The sequence below is a fragment of the Tachyglossus aculeatus genome, chromosome 7 (genome assembly GCF_015852505.1).
Source record: "Tachyglossus aculeatus isolate mTacAcu1 chromosome 7, mTacAcu1.pri, whole genome shotgun sequence".
NCBI classification, from domain to species: Eukaryota; Metazoa; Chordata; class Mammalia; order Monotremata; family Tachyglossidae; genus Tachyglossus; species Tachyglossus aculeatus.
Window position 1 is genome coordinate 39,549,723 of NC_052072.1, and position 25,195 is coordinate 39,574,917.

The window sequence follows — 25,195 nt, forward strand, 5'->3', positions numbered from 1 at the left end:
CATCGTCATCATCATCAATCGTAGTTATTGAGCGCTTACTATGTGCAGAGCACTGTACTAAGAGCTTGGGTAGTACAAATTGGCAACATATAGAGACAGTCCCTACCCAACAGTGGGCTCACAGTCCAAAGCACTTAGTACAGAGTGCTCTGCACACAGTAAGCGCTCAATAAATACGACTGAATGAATGAATGAAAAAAGCTATTCCTTACTTGAATAATGCAGGTGCAAAATTACCTGCCGAATAAAAGATTTCCAATTATTTTAAAATTCATGGGAATTAAACATTAGAAATAACCTGCAAACTTGCACTGTGACATTTTGGTGACTAAGAAGGCCGGGACAACTTTTACCAGGTGACGGACAAAGCTTGATAAACCTGACTCTTCTTCAGAGGCTTAATAATCTGAATATACCCAATCAGAAGAGCCTTCAGGAGATGAGAAGGGGTACTTTTTTTTATTACTTTGATGCGAGACGCTTTCTTCTCTGTCCCTTACTGACAAGTTACTTGAGACTCTACAAATACCTTTCTGTTCTGTGTCCCCATGAAATAGTTTGGGATTCATATACATGCATACCCAGGCTTAATAGTCATAGGCATTTGAGAGAAATAGTACATCATTCAGGGGCATCAACACAAAAAACTTGGAGGAGTCCAGCCTGATGGAGGTCAAACACCCACCATGACATTCTCCATCCTGGCCTCACGGTCAACTAAATCATGGTCAAATCGGCAGACCTCTTGGCTATATGTATGGCTCATTGTGGGACAGGCTTACCAACTTTGTTGTACCGTACTCTTCCAAATGCTTAGTACAGGGCTCTGTGGCTCACTAAATACCACTGACGATAATGACCTTCCTCTCCTGCACTCTACAATTCAAAGAAACCAACAACACCGACCCGCCATGGTGACGCATTTGGCAGTAGTGGCCGAAACAGGACAACAATTTTCTTTCCTTTCTATCCCCAAACCTAGGGATCCCATCTTGGATTTTCACTGTCAGGATTCTTCTTTCCACCAATTCACAGACCACTGCTAAAGGCCGCTCCCCAAAATGATAAACCCACACCCAAATAGATTTGCTTTGATTAGTCAAAAAATGGGCAAATGTTGAGCCAAAGGTTCATCTCAAAACTAAGGCCATTTCAACTGGTGGGAAATGAACTATTGACTGTTTGAGATAAATCATTCTTTTCAAGTCAGAGCTAGTTCTTGACACTCTGAACAAAGTCAACTCGAATATCCTCTGGTGGGGAAGTGGGATAACTTGGATAACAAGTACACAGGTTAAAAAAAAATTAGGAATTAGATCCAATGTCGTCTTTTTCACCAGATTTATTGAGAAGCAGCTAAACAGAGTTGTTTATATTTCACCTCTCATTCTGCTTCTGTCCATACTCTCCAATGGAAGAGCTAAACACAGTCAAATGGGCAAAAGGTAGGTAGTCAGAAGGAAAAGGAAGGGAAGCATTTGATCCTGAGCTGATTGTTAAAATGTCTTGTCTGTTTTAAAATACATGGAAAGAGTCTAGGAATTGGAAGACTCGGGTTCTGATCCCGGCTTTGTCACTTGCCTGCTATGTGACCTCGGGAAAGTCACTTTATTTCTCTGGTACCTCAGTTACCTCATTTGAGCAATGATGATTCAATACCTGGTCTCCCTACTCCACTAGCTCCATGTGGGACAGGGACTGTGTCTAACCTGCCTTGTATCTACCCCAATGCTTAGTACAGTGCTTGGCATGTAGCGCTTAAACATAATTATTATTCTTAGTATAAACAGTATTAAACTCTGACATGAAAAAGTTAACGTTCACTTTGTTTCTCCTCTTGGGCTCCCCAAAGTGTACTACAGCATCACCAGGAACCTCGGTCCTAGGCACTTAGGCTTGCTAATGAATAAAACTATGGCACTGAGTCCACTACTTAAAGATGGGAACCATTATGCTTCCTTAAAAAAACTTTAAATTTAAAGTGAGCTCCTTAAAAATAACTGCATCCAAACATATGGGCTTTATACTCCTTGTTGAAACCTAATAATTGATTTATCACCATTTCCTTGAATAAGAATTAACACCATAACCATGCACAAAAATTAATCACACGAATACTAGTGCACACATGAGAAAGGGGGTCATCAGAATAATTAAAAGGAAAGTGTTCAATGAGATATTTTGGTCCATAAATGAGATGGCTGCTACTCAATTTTACTCGGATGATAAAAGTAGTTGATAAATCTTTAATAGAAGACATGTTAATTTACATGGGTCTACCAGTGTCATTATTACATTATGACATGAAAATCAATTTTGTCTATAAATTGTACTAAAATGTGTATCTATTGGGAATATAGAAAGATTCACAAGTCATTCTAAAGCTTCCTTAAAGTGGAGTAGAGTTGATTCTTTTAATGTGGAGGGAAGCAGCATGGTCTAGTGAAAAGAGATAAAGAGTCGGGAGTCGGAGGACCTGGGTTCTAATCCTGGCTCCACCACCTGTGGGCTGCGGGACCTTGGGCAACTTCTCTGTACCTCAGTTATCTCATTTTTAAAATGGGATTAAGACTGTGAGCTCCATGTGGGACAGAGAATGTGTTCACATGGGACAGGGACTTTGTCAACCCCAGCGCCTAGAACAGTGCTTGACACATAGTAAGAGCTTAACAAATACCAGGTATCATTATTATTCTACCTATGGGTTTTCATTCAATAAAATCTTGATGTCTCTACAGTTTTTGTCCTGTTTTCTTTCAATAGCAAGGAAGAAATTAAGAACAGTACAACTGAACCGTCAAGGTATCCTGACAACTCCTGACTTACAACTGCATCATTGCGGCACGTTAAGATTCAAACGGGGAAAGTGTTTTCTCCCTTTCATGGCTTGGAAATGACATCAACACCTATAATTATCTGACAAACTGTGCCTATTTTAAGAATGACAAATAGTTCCTTTAATTTGAAATACTGTTGAGGAAAGATACTTAAGATGCGTAATTCTCTTGCAGTTTTTCTAACAATAATGTGGAAAGAGCTGAATTTTTGGGGAAAAGACTAAACATGTAAGTAAAGGACGCTTACAGGATTGTTAGCCTGTGTTAAGATGAATAAACAGTAAATACCTGTTAAGTCTCAAACCAATTTATCATTATCTTTGAGGCTGACATTAAATGATGGCTCAGCCAGTGAAAAATGGACCTAACTGTGGTGCTCCATTTCTGGGTCTGGATCTCAGTGCTTGACTCCTCATCAATAACTACGACATCACACCACTTGGATCTTCGTCATCTGGGATGCTGAAGTTAAATAAACCACCACTCCATCAGAGAAGTCTTAAAATTAATGTTTCTTCTCTCTGGAGGACTGCTTCGTTTTTTGAGATTCTTCTGCCCGCACGTCTTTTTTTCCATCATGACACAAAGCAGAAACAAAGTTTATCTGCACTCAAGAGGTAAACAGTCCTCTACATTCTTCTCAAAACTCCTGCAAAGTTATATAGTTTTCCCAAGTATGTGGCAAAGGGTTTGTTTCAAAGTTCAGATCACCATCACCCTGAAACTCTACTCGTTTTAATTGGCACAGATTGTGATAAAACCTAAATTTAAAAAAAAGTAGATGCACATCAAACCTCCCTTCTCAACTAAATGCATCTTATACCTCTTAATGATTACTTTTCATTTAATGACAGCTAAATTTTATAGGAATGAAACAGAAAGAGGAAAATGAAAGTTTTCTACAGAAATGTAGCTGGAAAGTCCTAAAATAGTCTTTGTTAAAGGGGAAAAAAAATCAAGGTACTTGATCCATGATTTTCATAATCAAAATACTTTGACTCTACAAATTAGCTGGGAAAATTAAACTAAAAGGATGAGACATTTATTTAAAAGAACCAATCCTTCAAATGATGCTGCCACAATGAAACTGTGCCCACTGAATAATGCTCACTGTAAGTACACATGCACTCCAAGGATCACTAAGATGAGTTTTTATCCCATTATATTTTCATTCTAAACAAAACAGTTCTGAAGGAGTGTACACTTTGCTGCACTACAATAAAGGAACACAAAGTAAAAGTGGTCAAAGGTTGAAACCAACAGTGAGAGGCTTCTGGGCAGTTTAGAGGGAGGAGAGAAGAGAGCATCGGAGGAGAGGAAGAGAGAAAGAGAGAGAGGATCACTAAGATCCCACTCTAAGACTCAGGAATAGGGTGAGCCACACCTTATTAAAGGGTGTGATTCTTCATCTTTTAAACTGCTGAGGGAACGAGCCACCATTTGCCAACAACATTATCATAGCCACAGCACACAGGGAAAGCAGCTTTGAGGCCTCTGTTGTGGTAGAGGATCGATTATTCAATCAATCAATGGTATTTATTGTGTGCTAACTGCGAGCAGAGACCTCTACTAGGAGATTGGAAGAGTTCAATACAACATCATCATCATCAATCGCATTTATTGAGCGCTTACTGTGTGCAGAGCACTGTACTAAGTGCTTGGGAAGTACAAATTGGCAACATATAGAGACAGTCCCTACCCAACAGTGGGCTCACAGTCTAAAAGGGGAAGACAGAGAACAAAACCAAACATACTAACAAAATAAAATAAATAGAATAGATATGTACAAGTAAAATAAATAGAGTAATAAATATGTACAAACATAGATAACATATATACAGGTGCTGTGGGGAAGGGAAGGAGGTAAGAAGGGGGGGATGGAGGGGGGACGAGGGGGAGAAGAAGGAAGGGGCTCAGTCTGGGAAGGCCTCCTGGAGGAGGTGAGCTCTCAATAGGGCCTTGAAGGGAGGAAGAGGACTAGCTTGGCGGATGGGCAGAGGGAGGGCATTCCAGGCCCGGGGGATGACGTATGATACAACAGAATTAACAGACAAAATGAGCTGACAGTCATATTCATTGAGTGCTTTCTATGTGCAGAGCACTGTACCAAGCGCTTGAGAGAGTACAGTGTAACAGAGCTGGTAGACAAGTTCCCTGCCCACAACAAGCTTACAGTCTAGAGGATCCTCTGATGAATTCATAGACCCTACATCAATGCACACAGGAGGCTCTCAAATATTCTGCGGCTGCTGCTGCTGCTGCTACTGCTTTCACCATTTGGTCTATTTCAGTCTTTTTGTGGGTTCTGGAAACTGTACTGGTTCTTGATCTCAATTCTTAGCAGTGAGCAGTACTTGGTGCTCCCTAAGATGATCATCAGCCTCATGGAAACCACTGAGTATCTTCCTCCCGCTGGTGCTCTGAGTGATCTCCAGGGTCTTTAAGTGCATCCAGAAGACACATTTTTCACTCACCCGGATGCTTCAGGTTTCACACGCAGAGGCCTGTGCCCCAGAATATCTTCAGCCCCATTATTTCTGGTTACCACTGTCCATACAATGATAATCAACTATTCTGCCTGTTCCTTCCTTTTCTGTTTCTACTTCAGGTAGTCAGAAGATTGACGATGGATTCTGAGAGGAAGATGGAGCTGGAGGTTAACAACTCTTCTAAGGCAGCTCAGAGGGACTGCCAGACTAATGCTGCCTAATGAATGTATTAGTATACTTCTGTTCCCAGTGGGAATGAAATAAACTGTCTCGATTCATCCGGGAGGCGGGTACTCAGTTGGTGTCCTCAAATTTCGAAGGAGGGATAGGTAGGGAGAAAAGGCTCCTGCAGGAATGGTGTTGATGGAATCTCCCGTCGGGAAAGGACCGATGGGCTTTGGTCCTGAGACTTCAGAACTGCGCCTAGTACAGTGCTCTGCACACAGTAAGCGCTCAATAAATATGACTGAATGAATGAAAACCTGCCCAGGGGAACTGATTATAGGGCTAGGGCTATATTTTGGAAGTGAATGCCTGATGGTGAAAAGAGTGTTCCAGATTCTTCCTCTTCAGGGGAAGGGAACACCTGAGCTAAAATGAAAGCCATCTGCTGAACAAAAGATACAGCAGCATCTGGGTCTAACCTAATGAGAAGGGACTTAAAGTAGTCACACACCAAAACCCAAGTGACAAGTATAGAAGACATTTTGGAAATTCTAGTGTGGATACAGGGTAAGAAGAATAAGGGAAAACAGTTAAACTTTACAGGAAATGTTTTGTTCACAAAGAACAGAAGAACAATCGTGGCTTTGTAAAAAGGGGACCTCGGTTTTAATTGTGCCTCTGCCACTTGACTGCTGTGTGGTCTTGGGCACGTCATTTAACGTCTCTGTGCCTCAGTTTCCTCATTGGTAAAATGGGGTTTACATACCTGTTCTCCCTTGCACTGCTCAGACTGTGTAGTCAGAAAGTGTGTCTCACCTGATTACCATGTATCTACTCCAGTGCTTTATATTGTGCTTGACTTAGAGCCAACACTTCATACCATAATTTATTATTATTAATATTATTATTCCTACTATTACTAGTCTTTGTTGAAGGCTAGAACTATTATTGACTAAGAACTAATGAGATGTGGTGGAAAGGGAAGTTAGGAGTGGACAGACATAGGTTTTTCAGGAGTTTAGGCAGGTTAAAGGAGTGACTTTGCCTTGAATATCAAGGTTAATTATCTGTGCTCTGAGGTCCAAGAAATAGAAGGTCATCAGGTCTTGTAATGGGGTCAACAAAATGATTAGTGAAAAGAGAGAGGACTATATATCTCTGGTAAAGACTCTGAATCCAGAAGGAAAAACGGCTGAAATCTTTGGTACAATCAACAGTATCTGGTCAGAAATGGGTGATGATGGAAGATTTTACTGTTTGCTGAGCCCTGTACTAAGCACTTGGGAGTGTACAATACAATAGAGATGGTAGACATATTCCTGCTCCCAAGAGTCCACAGTCTAATTATGCAGTTATTTAGTGGGGAAAAAAAAACCCAATTCAATGGGACACAGATCAAGCAAGTTTTCTGAAATGCATTAGGGGCACTTTTCTCCTGTATAAACTAGATTTCTTTTTTGTTCGGGACTTATGAACAGGACAGACCACCAACGATTAAATACTGAAGAAGCAATCATAATATAAACATAGAAAAGGGACGAGAAGCCAGCAAGATATAGAATAAAAGGCATTAAGTAGGTCTTCAATATCATTAAACTAAAGAGGCCTACTGGACTTCCCTCTGCTCCCTTGCCAAACAACCTCCACCTGTGAACGGGAAGCGATCCATGGTAACAGAAGAGTGTTAAAACAGAAATGTCATGATATTAAATGGCCATTACCAAGACGTGGAGAAACTGGAGAATGTTGGAAAAGGACAAAAAGTATGAAAAAATAATGGAAAACAAGTCCTTCATATAAAGGTTAAAGAAGTGGGAGAAAAGCTAACAGTGGAGATTGGGGAGACTCCATCTCTGAATAGCTTTCAGATAATAATAAAGCAGCCATCACTTCTGGATAATTTAGTCCTTTCCCTGCCTGAGGGGATGGACTGGACCAGGGGATTTCTTGAGATCCCTTCCAGATCATGAAAGCAGTCCTCCGCACTGATGTTGTGCTTAATATTTACATGTCAAAGAGTCCTGTCAAACTGCAGGGAGTAGGGATAGGGAAAGAGGGGTGACAGCTGAAGAGAGCCGAGCCAAGGAGCTTGAGGACAAAAAGGGAGGAGATGCAGGAGGACTGCCCAAGGTCAGGGTATGGGGAATTGGCCTCTGCCATTCTCCTCAACTCTCTTGCCACACCTAGAAGAGTCCAGAGTCCCACGGTCCAACTTCTCCTTGGCCACTTACTTTTCCTGGGGGTAATACAAGAGCAGGAGTTTCTGATACACAACTGACCTTCTTGCTATATTATTAATATGGTAGATTGAGCCCCGGGAATGAGCAAGTAATGTAGAGAACTCGCAAAAACAGAACAAAAAAAGGATACCTGCCTCTAGTCATGTCTATTCTTAATGAACTCCGACAGACATACTTCATACTTCTCTCTCTTTACATGTTTATTTTGGTTGCCTTTAAAAAAAATAAATTGCTGTATATGCAGATATTTATGAACAGCCTTAATGCACAGCTGGCTATTATATACTGTTCCTTATTATAAATGTAGATAATAAATAGATATTAAACTCATCAGCATCTAAAATAGTGTACTGCATGAAGTAAGCATTTGATACTGCTAATCACCGCGCTGATAGTGCTAATCTTAAGAACTGGCAGGCACCATTAATATATTAACATGAAGCTATAATATACTGACTCCCACTTGTTTATTTTCTTGCACAGGAGCTGGGTCTAAGTATCACATTTGCAGCAGGTCCAATTCACCCTAATTACACAACAATGATAAAAGATTCGAGGATAGCACTACATTCTGTCCTGAATTGCCTCTTCAGCTCATGCTCCACATTCTTATAGAACAGCAGAATCTAACTTGTGTAACTTCACACACTTCTAAATGATTCAATTTTGAAAATGCACACATTTACGAAGAACCGAAGGGGTGACTTACAGATGACACTCAGCGTTTCACACTGGAGACGTCACTGAAATTGGGGTAATAACTTTACAGTGAACAGTTTAACAAACCTAGTCCTTCAAAAAATATACAGGCAAGAGGAGTTTCACTGCTTCTGATTACACAAATAAATTACATTCAAGTTGTTATAATTGAGTACAATAGCCCATTGCTTAGCTCTGAACCTCCTCTTTGCACATTCAAAGAATTGCCTTCCACAATTTCAATGGACCTTTGTGCTGACTAGTATTTAGCTAGTCTACTACACCTGCACAGGTGTCACTCCAAAGCATGGCCCCAACAACCGATCACCCCGCTACTGTTTATTTTTCATCTCTCCACTTTCTGCTATTATAAATATTCTTCATTATCCCTTGTTTCTAATTTGATTTTAAAACACTTTTTTGGGAACAAAGAAACTTAATCACGTTAATAAAATATCACTCGAAAAAGATGTCTACAAATGATACTGTTGGTTACGGAATGACGGAATAAGATACATTTTGACTCCCTGCCTCATTTTTAAGTAGCCAAGGTTTCTGAAGCAGTGTGGCTCAGTGCGAAGAGCACGGGCTTTGGAGTCGGAGGTCACGGGTTCGAATCCCGGCTCTGCCCCATATCTGCTGTGTGACCTTGGGCCAGTCACTTCACTTCTCTGAGCCTCAGTTACCTCATCTGCAAAATGGGGATTAAGACTGTGAGCCCCCCATGGGACAACCTGCTCTGCACACAGTAAGCGCTCAATAAATACGACTGATGATGAGGACAACCCGATCACTTTGTATCCTCCCCAGCGCGTAGAACAGTGCTTTGCACATAGTAAGTGCTTAACAAATGCCAACATTATTATTATTAAGTTAATAAAGACTGGGTTTCTTGCACAGGTGGTGTGGCTCTTTAATTTTTTTGTCCAAGCAAATCTGACTTTCTAAGTATTCGACTTACGGTTAAAGGCAGAATGAGAGTCATACTATCAAAACGAAAAATCTGTGCCTTTCTAATCACAAAGTCAATTGAGGGGGAGGGACAAAGTTCAGGGAGAATGGGACAGTAAAGAAAACACAGGGCAAGTCCCAACGGCACTGCCTATTCCCCACCGCCTTCTTCCAAGAGAAGCGAACTTTAAATTTCGCGAAACAATCCTCTGCTGCCTGGGAGATGCTCAGGCATCAAGCCGGGAAGAACAGCAAACAGAGGCAGGAGGCCTGGCATGCGGCTTCTCCGGCTCTTTAATCCTCCAAACCTTCTTATATAAAAGCCAGTTGTGGCCACCCGGTGTAGTGAGTCAGTAAAGAAAACCAACTACAGCTAGATGGGAAAAACACTGGATATTAACAAGTCCTCACTTACCTCCCCTTTAAATTACACAGTTTGCCACGAAAAAGCACATCAGATCAATCCAGGACAATGTTCATGACAGAAATAAGTATCACTGTACTCAATTCACTGCTAAATTGACAATAGCATTAAAATGCTAACCAAGTATGGATGTTGCCCACTGACTAGTGTGAACTGCGGCACAAATAATTCCCATACATAATGCTCATATCATTTAGAGTTTTTTCCTCGTCCCTCAAGGAAGGCATAAATTAAGTCAGAAGAGGTTCTTCTGAAAAATTAAAAAAGCTATTTTATACTTCAAATTCTGAGTATACTACTACTTTTAGGAAGTTCTAATCTGCCAAATAGGCACCCAGACTACAAAACAAGAGCAACAATATCAGACATGTTGGTTTTAAAACCGTATTTTACAAAGTCACGTAAATATAGTCATATTGCAACAATGCTTGGCAAAGTGGAAAAGTCAGCACGTAACTGACTGGTTGATTATGCTTCACTGCCAGATAAAAGTGAGGTGAATTAAATATAAATTGATTTACCTGAAAATTGCTTGAAATATATAGAACTAATATGATCTGTGAAAGCATTATTTATCTCTATTATATAAAGCAGGTAAGCTCTACTTGAGCAATTAAAATATATTTTAAAAGCAGCAAACGTGGTCTTTATGAGTTTTCGTCTTAGCATCTAGTAAAAGCAAAGAAAAAAGCCCTTACTTTTCCAAAGTAAAGCCTAAAAAAAGTGCTATCATATATCACTTTCCATTATCGTCATTGATAATTCTAATTTAAAACCCCGATTACTCTGTCTTCAAGGTCTGGGTTGCTTTTTTTTAATTTTACAGCTTCCAAGTTTTATAGGACACCTTTTTAGTGTTTGGCACATAGTCAGCCCTTAAGAAATACCATCATCATTATTATATAGTTACAAATACTTTAAAATGGACTGGACCTTTTCCTTATGAATAATGTGATGTAGAAATATATCCACAGACTGAAATAATAATAAAAATGATAACAATAATAATGATGTCCTTTGTTAAGCGCTTACTTTGTGCCAAGGACTGTTCGAAGCGCTGGGGTAATTATTATTATTAATAATAATAATGGTATTCGTTAAGCACTTACTATGTGCGAAGCACTGCTCTAAGCACTGGGGTAAGATACAAGGTCATAAGGTTGTCCCACGTGGGGCTCACAGTCTTAATTCCCATATTACATATGAGGTAACTGAGGCACAGAGAAGTGAAGTGACTTGCCCAAAGTCACACAGCAGACAAGTGGCGGAGCCGGAATTAGAACCCATGACCTCTGACTCCCAAGCCTGTGCTCTTTCCACTAAGCCATGACACACTTCTGCCCACGATGAGCTCACAGTCTAGAGGGGTGAGAGAGACATCAATATAAACAGATAAATAAATTAGATATATACACGTGCTGTGGGGATGAGAGGGAGGATGAAATCGTACGAGTTTAACATAGTGAAATAACAAATTTTATTAAACAAGAGGCTGCAAACTTCACTAGCTGCTTATTCATTCATTCAATCGTATTTATTGAGTGCTTACTGTGTGCAGAGCACTGTACTAAGCGCTTGGTAAGTACAAGTTGTCAACATAGAGAGACGGTCCCTACACAACAACAGGCTCACAGTCTAGCAACTGGCATTATTTGAAACTCAACAAAGCGGGTTCACCATGCTACAGTCCTAAAACTCAACGCACTTGGCAACAACGCTTAACTCTAATAATAGTTGTTACGAGTGCCTAGATACCCTGCTTCACAGAAATGAGACAAGTTCCAACATGCTGATGGCATAAAAGAAATCGCTTTGATATACTGCTACACTTACAGGCAACTTAAAACATTAATAAGTTCTGGTTAGTAAATTGAAATGACAATTGATTTTAAATGAGTTCACGGCTTTCTCCAAGAAGAAGAGGGAAGATTTACAACGCAAACTTCAAAGAGTGCCCCCCCCGCAACAAAAATCTTTAAATGATCAATGCCTGTGCTTGCGATGAGGCCAAGCATTATTGGTTTAACAGAAAGAAAAAGAAAAATCAATTACCTACCTAAACGCATACCATGTTAAAAAGAAAATGAAATACACTTACTGAAATTCTCACCTATCTGTATGTCTTTGCATTGATGGAAATGAGATCATTTTAAAGTTTCTACTTAAGCTCGATCTATTGAAAGTATTTTCACCATTTGTATTCAGATGTTTCAATTATGAAACACAGAAATATGAAGTAAGGCAGGGGAATCCCAAGAATCCTGCTATTTCAATTACTTCGTCTGAAACACTGGGGAAAGACAGGTAACTGGCCTTCTAAGAGATTAATTTATTAATTCATTCAATCGTATTTATTGAGTGCTGGGAAAGTACAATTCGGCAACAAGAATTGTTGTTGGGTTGTTCTCTACCCAACAACGGGCTCACAGTCTGGAAGGGGGGAGACAGACAACAAAACAATATCAATAGCATCAATATATCAGGAGGGCTTAATTTACCCCAAATTCTTATGTATAAACGGCATTAGGCATTTCATTTTACATTAGTCATATAAGGTCACCATGAGGATTTCCTCAAAAATACTGTCATGAGATTTACCTTGCTAAAACACATTCTACCGTTACCATCCTGCCTTGACATCTTGCAAAAATTAAACAAATTCATGGGATAAAAATACCCTCTGAAGAGATAATTTTGCAGAACAATTAAATGTAGTTACCATCTTCATAGGTACTGGGTTGTGGTAGGAAATCAGTGAAGATAGATGATTTAGTGTTTTAAATTCTTGGCTTATAGAAAATAGACTTTAGACTGTGAGCTCGTTGGGGGCAGAGAACATGTTTACCAATACTGTTATGCTGAACTTTTCCAATAAGCAGCGTGGCTTAGAGGAAAAAGCACTGGCTTGGGAGTCTGGGGATGTGGATTTTAATCCGCCATTTGTCTGCTGTGTAACCTTTGGCATGCCACTTTACTTCTCTGTGCCTCAGTTACCTCATCTGTCAAATGGGGATTAAGACTGCGAGTCCCATGTAGGACGTGATTACCCTGCATCTACTGTGAGCCCACTGTTGGGCAGGGACTGTCTCTATATGTTGCCAATTTGTACTTTAGCGATGTTTTGAGTGTTGAACCGACAGGATTTAGTGATAGATTGAATATGTGGTTGAATGAAAGAGACGATTCAAAGATATTTTGTTGCCAATTTGTACTTTAGCGATGTTTTGAGTGTTGAACCGACAGGATTTAGTGATAGATTGAATATGTGGTTGAATGAAAGAGACGATTCAAAGATATTTTGTTGCCAATTTGTACTTTAGCGATGTTTTGAGTGCTGAACCGACAGGATTTAGTGATAGATTGAATATATGGTTGAATGAAAGAGACGATTCAAAGATAATGCCAATATTATGGGCTTCTGAGACAGGAAGGGTGGTGGGTGGTGCTGTCTACAGTGAAGGAAAATCAGTGGGACTATAAGGTTTGGGTGGGAAGAAAAATGAGTTCTGTTTTGTACACGTTCAGTTTAGGTTATCCAAGCAGAGATGTTTTGAAGGCAGGAGGAAATACGAGACTACAGACCAGGGGAGAGAGAGAGAGAGATATGGGCTGGAGCTGTACATATATGTTGCCAACTTGTACTTCCCAAGCGCTTAGTACAGTGCTCTGCACATAGTAAGCGCTCAATAAATACTATTGATGATCTACTCTAGTGCTTAGAACAGTGCTTGGCACATAGTAATCACTTAGTAAATACCATAATAATTACAGTGCTCTGCACACAGGAAACACTCACTAGATAAAATTTATTTATAAAACCAATTGCAAAGAGTTTCTGCTTGCTGTGGAAGTGGAAAGGCAACCACTGGAGGCTCTTGAGGAGTGGGGAAATATTGACTGAACAGTTTTTTGTTTTTGTTTTTTTTCCGCCCCAGAAAAATGATCCAGGCAGCAGAGTAAAGTATGGACTGGAGTGTGGAGAGACAAGAGGCAGGGAGATCAGCAGAGGCTGATGCAGTAGTCAAGGTGGAAGAGGATAAGTGCTTGGGTCAACACGGCAGCAGTTTGAATATGGATAATTTCCAAATCAATCAACTGTATTTACTGAGTGCTTACTGTTTGCAGAGCACTGTACTAAGCGCTTGGGAAGTACAAGTTGGCAACATATATGTACACCTCCAGCCCATATCTCTCTCTCTCCCCCCCGGTCTGTAGTCTCGTATTTCCTCCTGCCTTCAAAACATCTCTACTTAGATAAGCCAGACTGAACATGTACAAAACAGAACTCATTTTTCTTCCCACCCAAACCTTATAGTCCCACTGATTTTCCTTCACTGTAGACAGCACCACCTTCCTGTCTCAGAAGCCCATAATATTGGCATTATCTTTGAATCGTCTCTTTCATTCAACCACATATTCAATCTATCCCTAAATCCTGTCGGTTCAACACTCAAAACATCGCTAAAATCGGCCCTTTCCTCTCCATCCTTCTACCACGTTAATCCAAGCACTTATCCTCTCCTGCCTTGACTACTGTGTCAGCCTTCTTGCAGACCTCCCTGTCTCCAGTCTCTCTCCATTCCAGTTCCTACTTTAAGGGTCTGGGCTCTAATCCCGGCTCTGCCACTTGTCTGCTCTGTGACCCTGGGCAAGACACTTTACTTCTCTGTGCCTCAGTTACCTCACCTATAAAATGGGGAGTAAAAATATGAGCCCCACGTGGGACATGGCCTTTGTCCAACCTGATTAGTTTGTATCTACTCCAGTACTTAGTACAGCGCCTGGAACATAGCAAACGCTTAACAGATACTATTAAAAAAAAAAAAGAAAGCAAAAACAGCTACTCACTAAGATCTTCAGCCAGCTGGACTCTTTTCCCAGTTAGTAATTTAACCTTCTTTTCACAGTCTTCAGCAAAATCCTCCAGGACTTCTTTTACATTCTTCTCTAATCGTCTTACTGTTAACATGAAAGAAAGATGTAAGGAACATACTCCGTATCTTTAAAAGTAGAGGAAGTAGAAAATGAATCACGTTACAGTAAGAAATTGCTTTTTTTCTTAATGTTGCATTCAGTTTCATGCTTAACTGTAACATGTCCTGCAGTTAATGGCCTGCCAACTTTTCAAGCTTTTCCAGTTTTTCCGAGACCGAAGTAAAAGTACAATGAAAGAATCCGGAAGGAAACATGAATTACAGTAGGCCAATTTCCAAGGGTGAGATATGGTTTTTACCTTCTGTATTGGTAAGTTGCTGCCTCAGTGTGTTTGCCGTAATTGCCAGCATTCGTTGTATTCGCCAAAACAGGACAACATCATTGCACTCTAACTGAAACGGTCCAAAATGTTTTTTAATTATTACTCAGTACTTGTCACAAAACCAAGCAGTTCAAAAATGTCAACAGTGAATCATTTTAGATAACGCAGCACTTAGTATAGTATCTGCCACACAGTAAATGCTTATTAAATACCATTACAAATAGCTACAAAATTACAGGTGTCTATGTCTATGAAAATATGCCAGTTCTTTAACTGACTTCTAAGGACACACTCTCTCAGCATCTATCAAGGAAAGATACTATATGAACAGTCCAGAACTAGTGATAAGGGAGTTCACCAGTGTAATAAAAAAAAGGTGCTTATGACAAACATTTTCAATCAATCGTATTTATTGAGCATTTACTGTGTGCAGAGCACTGTACTAAGCGCTTAATTTTCACTGATAGACAAGTACATAGCACATGCTCTGAGACTGTGAGCCCCACGTGGGACAACCTGACTACCCTGTTTAACCCCAGCTCTTAGTACAGTGCTTGGTACATAGTAAGTGCTTTATAAATACTATCATTATTATTATTATTATAAACAGATAAAACGTCCACCTTGTTTCTGAGGGACCGGCATTCAAATGTTTCTCTTTGAAAGACTCCATCACTTTACACAATTAGTTGAAACGAATTAAATTACACCAATAAGACGGTTGCTTAACAAAATCAATTCAAAATGAGATCTGAAACAGCTCCTGCGTACGCCAAGAGATGGTTATACGGTGCCTGAGGACCTCTTGTGATCACTTGGCAAAAATGAAACTCTTTAAAGAAATTCACGCAGAAGGATTTGTTAACCACATCAAAAGAACTTATTATGTGCACGTGAGCAGAGCACGGCAGTGATCTTTTAGACTGTGAGCCCACTGTTGGGTAGGGACTGTCTCTGTATGTTGCCAACTTGTACTGCCCAAGTGCTTAGTACAGTGCTCTGCACATAGTAAGCGCTCAATAAATACGATTGATGATGAAGATCACCACAGAATTAGTAGACACGATGCCTGACTCCAAGGAATTTACACTCTACTTGGGGTGACAGACATTTAGGTAGATCACGCGTAGGAAGAAGCACTGCATAGTGGATAGAGCATGGCAGTGTGACTTAGTGGAAAGAGCACGGGCCCTCTGCCTTGCAAGGCCATGCAATATGGTCAGGAAGGTTTGGTCCTCAGCGTTGAAGACAGCTAGAAGACCAAAGAGGGACACGACAGAACACAGTCCATTGGATTTGGTGAGAGGGGGGTTATTGGTAACCGCTGAGAGAGACTGAAGGCATAGAAGTCAGACTGTACAGATTCAAGAAGGGAGTTGGAGGAGAGGAAGTGGAAGCAGTGAGTATATTCAACCACTTGGAGAGGAACAGAGGAGGGAGATGGGATATAACAGGATGGTGCTCTGTTACAACTTCTGTGCTCTGTTAAAACTTCTTTAAGTAAGTTTTTAGGCCAGGGGAAATATTGATGGGTTGGAATGCAACAGAGAAGGCGTCATCAGAGAGTGAGCAGTTGAAGATGGCATTTCGGGAGAGAAAGGTGAAAGTAATTTTTGAATGTGAGAAGGGGGTGAGTTTGGAGACCCAGGAAGTGGATTTGGAGAGCTGCGGGGTGATCTTGAACACTGACTGAGAAAGACGAGGCTAGATGTGGAAGTGGGAGGGATATTTTAGGTGTGAGAGGTGAGGAGGTGCATGGGAACTGATGAGGAAAAAATAGCATTGCTGGGAAGAAGGTAATTAAATCATCATCATCATCATCATCAATCGTATTTATTGAGCGCTTACTATGTGCAGAGCACTGTACTAAGTGCTTGGGAAGTACAAATTGGCAACATATAGAGACAGTCCCTACCGAACAGTGGGCTCACAGTCTAAAAGGGGGAGACAGAGAACAAACCAAACATACTAACAAAATAAAATAAATAGAATAGATATGTACAAATAAAATAAATAAATAAATAGAGTAATAAATATGTACAAACATATATACATATATACAAGTGCTGTGGGGAAGGGAAGGAGGTAAGATGGGGGGGATGGAGAGAGGGACGAGGGGGAGAGGAAGGAAGGGGCTCAGTGTGGGAAGGCCTCCTGGAGGAGGTGAGCTCTCAGCAGGGCCTTGAAGGGAGGAAGAGAGCTAGCTTGGCGGATGGGCAGAGGGAGGGCATTCCAGGCCCGGGGGAGGACGTGGGCCGGGGGTCGATGGCGGGACAGGCGAGAGCGAGGTACGGTGAGGAGATTAGCGGCGGAGGAGCGGAGGGTGCGGGCTGGGCTGGAGAAGGAGAGAAGGGAGGTGAGGTAGGAGGGGGCGAGGGGATGGACAGCCTTGAAGCCCAGGGTGAGGAGTTTCTGCCTGATGCGCAGATTGATTGGTAGCCACTGGAGATCAGATCCATTCTTAATTCTGAAAATATAGGTTTTTACTCTGAGAATCCTACATCGACATTTTAAGACAGATGACCAAAGTTAATATTGTACACAGATACCGTTACCTATCTTTGAACAACTAAAACAGATTTTTTTCTAGCAAGTATTTAAGGGCTTAATACAGTGCTCTGCACACAGTAAGCGCTCAATCAATACGTCTGAATGAAGCATTTCTTCTTGTTCATTTTACCTCTGAGTCTACAAAATGCCTTTGGTAGTAATAAAATCCTCTTCGACACAGATTGCAGTGGCTAAGGGCAGTTTTCAAGAAATGTCTTCGGTAAACTTGGTGCCACGTATCTTTAATCTAAAAACAAGAGAGAGTTACTGGCAAAAGCACTCTAGAACCTACACTGCTTTTTGGAGACTTAACACCAGACCTGTTCATTTAAAGTAATGTGGTCACCATCCATTCACCCAAGTTTCTAATCTAAACAAATTACCCAAACTGAATCTGAAATATCTATTTTCTGAAGTTAAATAGTACATTACATGGAAGCTTCTATGTGCAGACAATCTCTTTTAAATAATAACACACCCAGTTTTTCCTACAGTGAGAGGACTGCATTCTCGTAAAACGTGATCTTAGGGAAAACACATATGCTCAGCTATTTTTTCTGACACTACAACCCAAAACAGGCTTGCACTGTCAAAACATTTCCTAATTTTCTAAGGGTCTGGCCAAAAGGAATAATGGATACATGTGCTTTGGCACTAACTGTGCCATAACTTTTATGTATGGATATTTCATACACTAGACAACTTATCCTTCAACATTCAAGATGCCTGTGCCACAGTTACGTGAAACTACCTTAAAAACTTGTCACTAATATCAACCCGGTACAAAAAAATTGTTTAAATGCTTCAAAGGAAAAATGATTGTAAAAGAATACAAAAGTTGATTTTTTGTAAAGTACTTTGAAAGTCTCAGATGCAAGGAGACACATGATGATGATGGAGTCTCCAGTAATAATAATAATGTTAAGCGCTTACTATGTGCCAACCACTGTTCTAAGCAATGGCGGGGATACAGAGTAATCAGGTTGTCCCACATGGGGATCACACTTTTAATCCCCATTTTACAAACGAGGGAACTGAGGCACAGAGAATTTAAGTGACTTGCCTAAGGTCATACAGCAGACAAGTGGTGGAGCCGGGATTAGAACCCATTGTACATAGCTATTCTATTTATTTTATTTTGTTAGTATGTTTGGTTTTGTTCTCTGTCTCCCCCTTTTAGACTGTGAGCCCACTGTTGGGTAGGGACTGTCTTTATATGTTGCCAATTTGTACTTCCCAAGCGCTTAGTACAGTGCTCTGCACATAGTAAGCGCTCAATAAATACGATTGATGATGATGATGATGATCTGACTCCCAAGCCTGTGCTCTTTCCACTAAGCCACGCTGTTTCTCAGTAGAAAACGGATAAACCACAGTCCTGAGACTTCAAGACTGAGAACCCAAACAAATTGATTTTCGTGTTTTTGTTTGATTTTTCAGGTACACTTTCCCTCTCTCTCCCCTCCTTCTCTACTCTTGCCGGGGCATAGGGGCCCCACTTAAGACAGTGACTGTGTCCAACTTTATTTGCTTGGATCCACTCCAGTGCTTTGTACAGCGCCCGGCACGTGGTAAGTGCTTAACAAATATCATCCTCATCATATGTGAGTATTCTCATTCCTCTGATTAACACAGAAGGAAAATTTTAAGTTTTTGCTATGTTTAAGAAATTATTAAGTGATGTATTATTCCTCTGTTCCCCCAAACAACACGATGCCTGGTGTAGATGAGGAACTGAAGCCCTCATAAGAACCAGGGGGTTTGTTTAAATGCCTATCTAACCATGAGTTTTGGATTCATCGATTCCGAGTTTGCCGCTTCCCTGACGAGCTACACAGTGCCGCTCCCTCTGCTTTCATCCCCAGCCTGGATAGAAAATAATACATTTTGTCCATAAATATAATATATATGGTTTTCAAGGAGGAAAATCAACTTTGAAGGTGTACTTCTTAAACCATCTCTGTTTCAGTAGTTAAATTGAACCACATTATCAGCGTGGCTCAGTGGAAAGAGCACGGGCTTTGGAGTCAGAGGTCATGGGTTCAAATCCCGGCTCCGCCAACTGTCAGCTGTGTGACTTTGGGCAAGTCACTTAACTTCTCTGGGCCTCAGTTACCTCATCTGTAAAATGGGGATTAAGACTGTGAGCCCCCTATGGGACAACCTGATCATCTTGTAACCTCCCCAGCGCTTAGAACAGTGCTTTGCACATAGTAAGCATTAATAAATGCCATTATTATTATTATAGAACTGATAACACTGTACACTTCAAAGACTTGGTTCTCGACTAAGATATACTCAGATTATAAATGATAAATCAAGCATGTTATTATGCGAATATTACCAAACATGGATCCACTGCCACTCCTCGAGCTTCAAGGTTTTTTCTGACGGTTGTTATTTCATCGCTTGCAAGATATGCTGGATGTTCTTCATTACATTTCAGCATCTTCTCCAATTCATTTTTGGTTTCATTGCGAATACTCTACAAAATTGCATATAAGAAGAGTTCAGATTTCAGGGGAGCTATTCTTTATTTTGTGGTGCTTTTTCCTGGTCAGTAAATGAATGTGAAGGCACTAAAGTGAACATAGCTATTCACAGCATAGTTAGGTGGCTGGATAAAGACGTGTAATTCTAAAGTAGAAGCTTTACTTTTGATAATTTCCTTATTCCAAAATAGAATGCTGAATTCGATATTCCCTAGTTCCAATACAAGCACTTTGGAGAACAAAAATCATTCTTTCAGGCCTTCAGATTCTGAGTTTAGTGGGTTGATCTTCTGTTCAAACAAACGACTATTAGAGGCTAGAAATGCTTAACAATTAAGGTTACTAGAAGGCTCTCGGCCACTAGAATGCATTCCATTGTGGCTAGGAATAAAGAATTTAAAGAATTTAGGACCGATTAAATTACAACTGAGATGTCCAAATCTTTATTTAAAGGCTTCTTTAAAATGCACATTGAACTTGGAAACATATTTTATTTACTTTCAGCCCATTTCCTCTAGGATTAGTAGGAATACCATTTTTTGAGAGCCCACTAAGTATAGTGTGCATATGGGGAAGTACAAAACACAGTGGAGTTACATTCCCTATTGACAAGGATCTTAAACTCTAGTTTAGAATCTATCTACAGCAGATTTTAGAATTTCCTGTTAATAGACTGAACTCTTCTTTTTTGTCGAAGTGATAACTTACTTCACTACTGAACACCAAAATTCGAGCCAGAAATTAAAATTTCTGAGCTGTGTGGAGGTGGATGGGCAAGCACTGGAATTTTCTGAGGAGTGCGGTGATGTGTACTGAAGACTGTAAGCCTGTTGTGGGCAGGGATTTCTCTCTATTATTGTATTGTACTTTCCAAGCGCTTAGTATAGTTTCCTGCACAAAGTAAGTGCTCAATAAATACAAATCTGAGCAGCAGAGTGAAGGATGGACTGAAGCAGGGAGAGACAGGAGGCGGGGAGGTCAGCAAGGAGGCTGATGCGGTAATCCAGGTGGGATACTGAGTGATTGTATTAATGGGGTAGCAGTTCGGATGGAGAGGAAAGGGCAGGTTTTAGTGATGTTGTGAAGGTGGGATCGACAGGATTTAGTGAGGGACTGAATATGCGGGTTGAATGACAGAGTGGAGTCAAGGATAATCCAAGTTTATGGGCTTGTGGGACAGGAAGGATAGTGGTGCCGTCTACAGTGATGGGAAAGTTAGGGGGAGGACCGGGTTTGGATGGGAAGATGAGGAACGCTGTTTTGGAAACGTTAAGTTTGAGGTGCCGGGAGGATGTCCAAGTAGTGATGTCCTGAAGTCAGGATGAGATGCAAGATTGGAGAGAGGGAGAGAGGTCAGGGCTGGAGATAAAGATTTGGGTAGTATCATTCGCACAGAGGTGGTAGTTGAAGCCTTGGGAGCAAATGAGTTCTCCAAGGGAGTGGGTGTAGATGGAGAATAGAAAGGGACCCAGAACTGAGCCCTGAGGGACCCCTACAGTTACGGGGTGGGAGGCAGAAGAGGAGCCCACAAAGGAGACTGAGAACGAACGGCCAAAGAGATAAGAGGAGAACCAGGAGAGGCCAGAGTCAGTGAAGTCAAGGTTGGATAACATTTCCAGGAGAAGGGGGTGGTCCACAGTGTCGAAGGCAGCTGAGAGGTAGAGGAGGATTAGGATGGAGTAGAGGCTGTTGGGTTTGGCAAGAAGGAGATCATTGGCGACCTTTGAGAGGGCAGGTTCTGTGGAGTGAAGGGGATGGAAACCAGACTGGAGGGGTTCAATGACAGAAATGGAGGAGAGGAATTGGAGACAGCGGGTAACAGATGACTCGCTCAAGGAGTTCGGAGAGGAATGATTAGGAGGGAGATGGGGTAATAACTGGAGGGAGTCGTGGGGTCAAGGGAGGGTTTTCTTAAGGTAGGGGAAAAGTGGGTATGTTTGAAAGCAGTGAGGAAGAAGCCATCGGAGAGTGAATGGTTGAAGATGGCTGCTAGGGAGGGAAGAAGGGAAGGGGCGAGAGTTTTGATAAGATGTGAAGGAATGGGGCAGATGCGCAGGTGGAGTGGGTGACTTTTGAGAGGAGATGGGTGATGTCCTCTGGAGATACTGCTGGGAATGACGAGAAAGTTGAAGAGGGAGCTAGAAGGGGGAGGGACTGAGGAGTGGCAGGGATGATTTCAGAGAGCTCACACCTGATAATAAAGTAGGCGGCTGAGTCATTGCGGGCAAGGGATGGAGGAGATGCGGGGGCAGGGGGCCTGAGTTGGGAATTAAAAGTCTGGAACAACTGGTGAGGGTGACGGGCATGGGTGTAAATAAGGGTCATCTTCTACAGTAAATTAGGATTTTGAAAAAATGGTCACTGATCATGAAACGATCAACTGTGTTAGCTTTTACCTGTTCTTGGGTACGACAATCCCAATATAACCACCTCTTCTTCCAATCTGGGCCTACCATGCTTTCGATTACAGATTCAGCTGGGAAAGAGAAACATGTTTCATTCCTCCAGATAATACAGCATTTCTGTGTAGCCTCAAAGCAGTTATGATATAATTAGAAGCATATATCTGATCCTCACACTCTGAAAAACTCTACATCGTTTTAAAGAAATAAACTGTAACGTACGATGTTTCCACAGCACGTTGATAAAAGCTAAAAAATTCATTTATAAACTTTTCGTACAAATGGGTTTCGAACTCATCAAACACATGCAATCTATTTTTATACTTATAAGTAGTTAAGTTCTAGAGAGGGATGGAAAATTTTTAAAGAGCCAGCCCAAAGCACAGGCCACATTTTATACTTAGTTAAATATTATTAGAAAATTATTTACCTTCTATTAAAAGAGACAGTGTCTATATTCATGACCTAGTTTATAAAGCACGGGCCCCGGAGTCAGAAGGACCTGGGTTCTAATCCCGACTCAGCCACTTATTTGTGACTGTGGGCTCTGTGGGTTGTGAACACACCAGCTTTTACACGTGGCAATTACTCGCGATCTACACCCCACCCAGGCCCCGACTCACTGTCCTTAAGACGACATCGGAGAGCCTCTTCCATAAAATAAATAGCTGCGTCCCACTGCTGCTTATCAGTTATCGACCGATCTTCTAAAGCATTGTGTTGGATCACTCTCTGAAACGGCAGGTACGGAAGAGGCTCATTAGTGGTGCACTTTCATTTTAGAAACTCCCTAACAATGAGTAGGAATCATTCAGACTCCAACTAGTAAATTTACTACTCTATTTTATTAATGATGTGCATATAGCTATAATTCTATTTATTCTGATGGTTTTGACACCTGTCTACATGTTTTGTTTTGTTGTCTGTCTTCCCCCTTCTAGACTGTGAGCCCGTTGTTGGGTGCGGGCTGTCTCTATATGTTGCCGGCCTGTACTTCCCAAGCGCTTAGTACAGTGCTCTGCATACAGTAAGCGCTCAATAAATATGATTGAATGAATGAACGAATAGTGGGTGGATTATTGGAACAGCTCTTCCTCTTGCTCTTGTGACCTCTTGTGAGGCCAGTGGTGGTCTAGAGGTAAAGGTGACAGCCTTTGAAGGCCGGAGGCCTGGGTTCTAATCCCCTCGCTGCTTTGAGAATTAAAAAAAGTTGAAAATACACTGGCAGGTTTAAAATAAATCAATTAGGAGTACTGTGATAAAATTTTCCCCTTGTCCCCCTCTCCATCCCCCCATCTTACCTCCTTCCTTTCCCCACAGCACCTGTATGTATGTATATATGTTTGCACATATTTATTACTCAATTTATTTATTTATTCTTTTTTACTTGTACATATCTATTCTATTTACTTTATTTTGTTAGTATGTTTGGTTTTGTTCTCTGTCTCCCCCTTTTAGACTGCGAGCCCACTGTTGGGTAGGGACTGTCTCTATATGTTGCCAACTTGTACTTCCCAAGTGCTTAGTCCAGTGCTCTGCACACAGTAAGCGCTCAATAAATACGATTGATCGATTGATTGCTCCTTGCAGACCCCCATTTCACCATTTTGCAGAGGAGAGGAGGTCAAGGAAAGATGTGAATCCAATTACTTTTCCTTCCTGCTAGCAGCTTAGAACGTGTCTTTGGGAAAACGGCAAAATTAACGGGTAAAATACAATTTGGAGATTATTTGTTAATTGCACTAATTTAGCATGGAAAATCGCCAGTTTGGTCTATTTTTGCTCCGATATATCCAGAATTCTGTTTGGATAACATAACAAATGGTCATATGCTCACACCTGTGCTTATTTACCTAAATTGAGGGGTAGGAATTGAACATTTCACTACGGGAATGCCAATTGAGCTTAGCAATGAATTTCACATGCTAGTGGAGGCAGAGCCTGTGTTGCCTGTCTATATCCCAATTTTCATTCCCATGTTCCTTTCACCTTCTACTCGGTTGAAAATAAATGCAATCTACTATTATATTTTCAGAGGTCAAATTTGGAAGACAATTTGGAATCCTGTTCAGGAATTGTGAAAAATCATGAGTTCTATTCAGCAATAGTAGATACCATACAAAATAAGTGCACCCAGGAAAACACTGAATTATAAACAAAAACCCTCCCAGGCCCAGAGCGCTTTATGTACATATCTGTAATTTATTTATTTATATTGTCTGTCTTCTCCTCTGGACTGTAAGCTTGTTGTGGGCAGGGAATGTGTCCTTTTATTGTTATACTGTACTATCCCAAGCGTTTAGTACAGTGCTCTACATACAGTGAGCGCTCAATAAATAAGACAGAACACGAACAAACAACATAGGGCAGAGTATGCTTCTATCTGCCCTTTTTATATGGCAATAACAATCCAATACTCGATTTGGAATATCTCAGATTTAACTCTTTTATAGTCAAGATGCAAATGAAACACATCACACTCAACTATCCTTGTTTTCAAATGATAGAAAAAAAAGGCATTCTTCAAGGCTGCTTTAATTCACATTTCCATTACCGTCAACCATTTGAATTTGCCTTAAGAAACAGATGTTAGAGGCATTTTTGTGGAATGGCAGGGATCCCGCCCAGTTCCACTTTTCCCGAGTACTGAAGCAATTTGAAAAAAGGCAGGAGGATAAAGGACAGAACA

The 25,195-nt window shown here is 40.9% G+C and overlaps 1 protein-coding gene across 4 annotated transcripts in view; it reads right to left on the minus strand.

The window, feature by feature from the left end:
- OPA1 (OPA1 mitochondrial dynamin like GTPase) overlaps positions 1 to 25,195 on the minus strand; it is a 75,985-nt gene that overhangs the window by 12,688 nt on the left and 38,102 nt on the right. For all 4 annotated transcript variants that reach the window (XM_038748818.1, XM_038748817.1, XM_038748820.1 and 1 more), the window contains 6 exons: positions 23,130 to 23,238; positions 22,501 to 22,580; positions 19,957 to 20,097; positions 17,743 to 17,859; positions 15,039 to 15,132; positions 14,654 to 14,764 (listed from right to left, as the gene is read on the minus strand). In XM_038748818.1, coding sequence (XP_038604746.1) covers positions 14,654 to 14,764; positions 15,039 to 15,132; positions 17,743 to 17,859; positions 19,957 to 20,097; positions 22,501 to 22,580; positions 23,130 to 23,238 — 652 coding nt within the window. The remainder of the gene's footprint in view (positions 1 to 14,653; positions 14,765 to 15,038; positions 15,133 to 17,742; positions 17,860 to 19,956; positions 20,098 to 22,500; positions 22,581 to 23,129; positions 23,239 to 25,195) is intronic.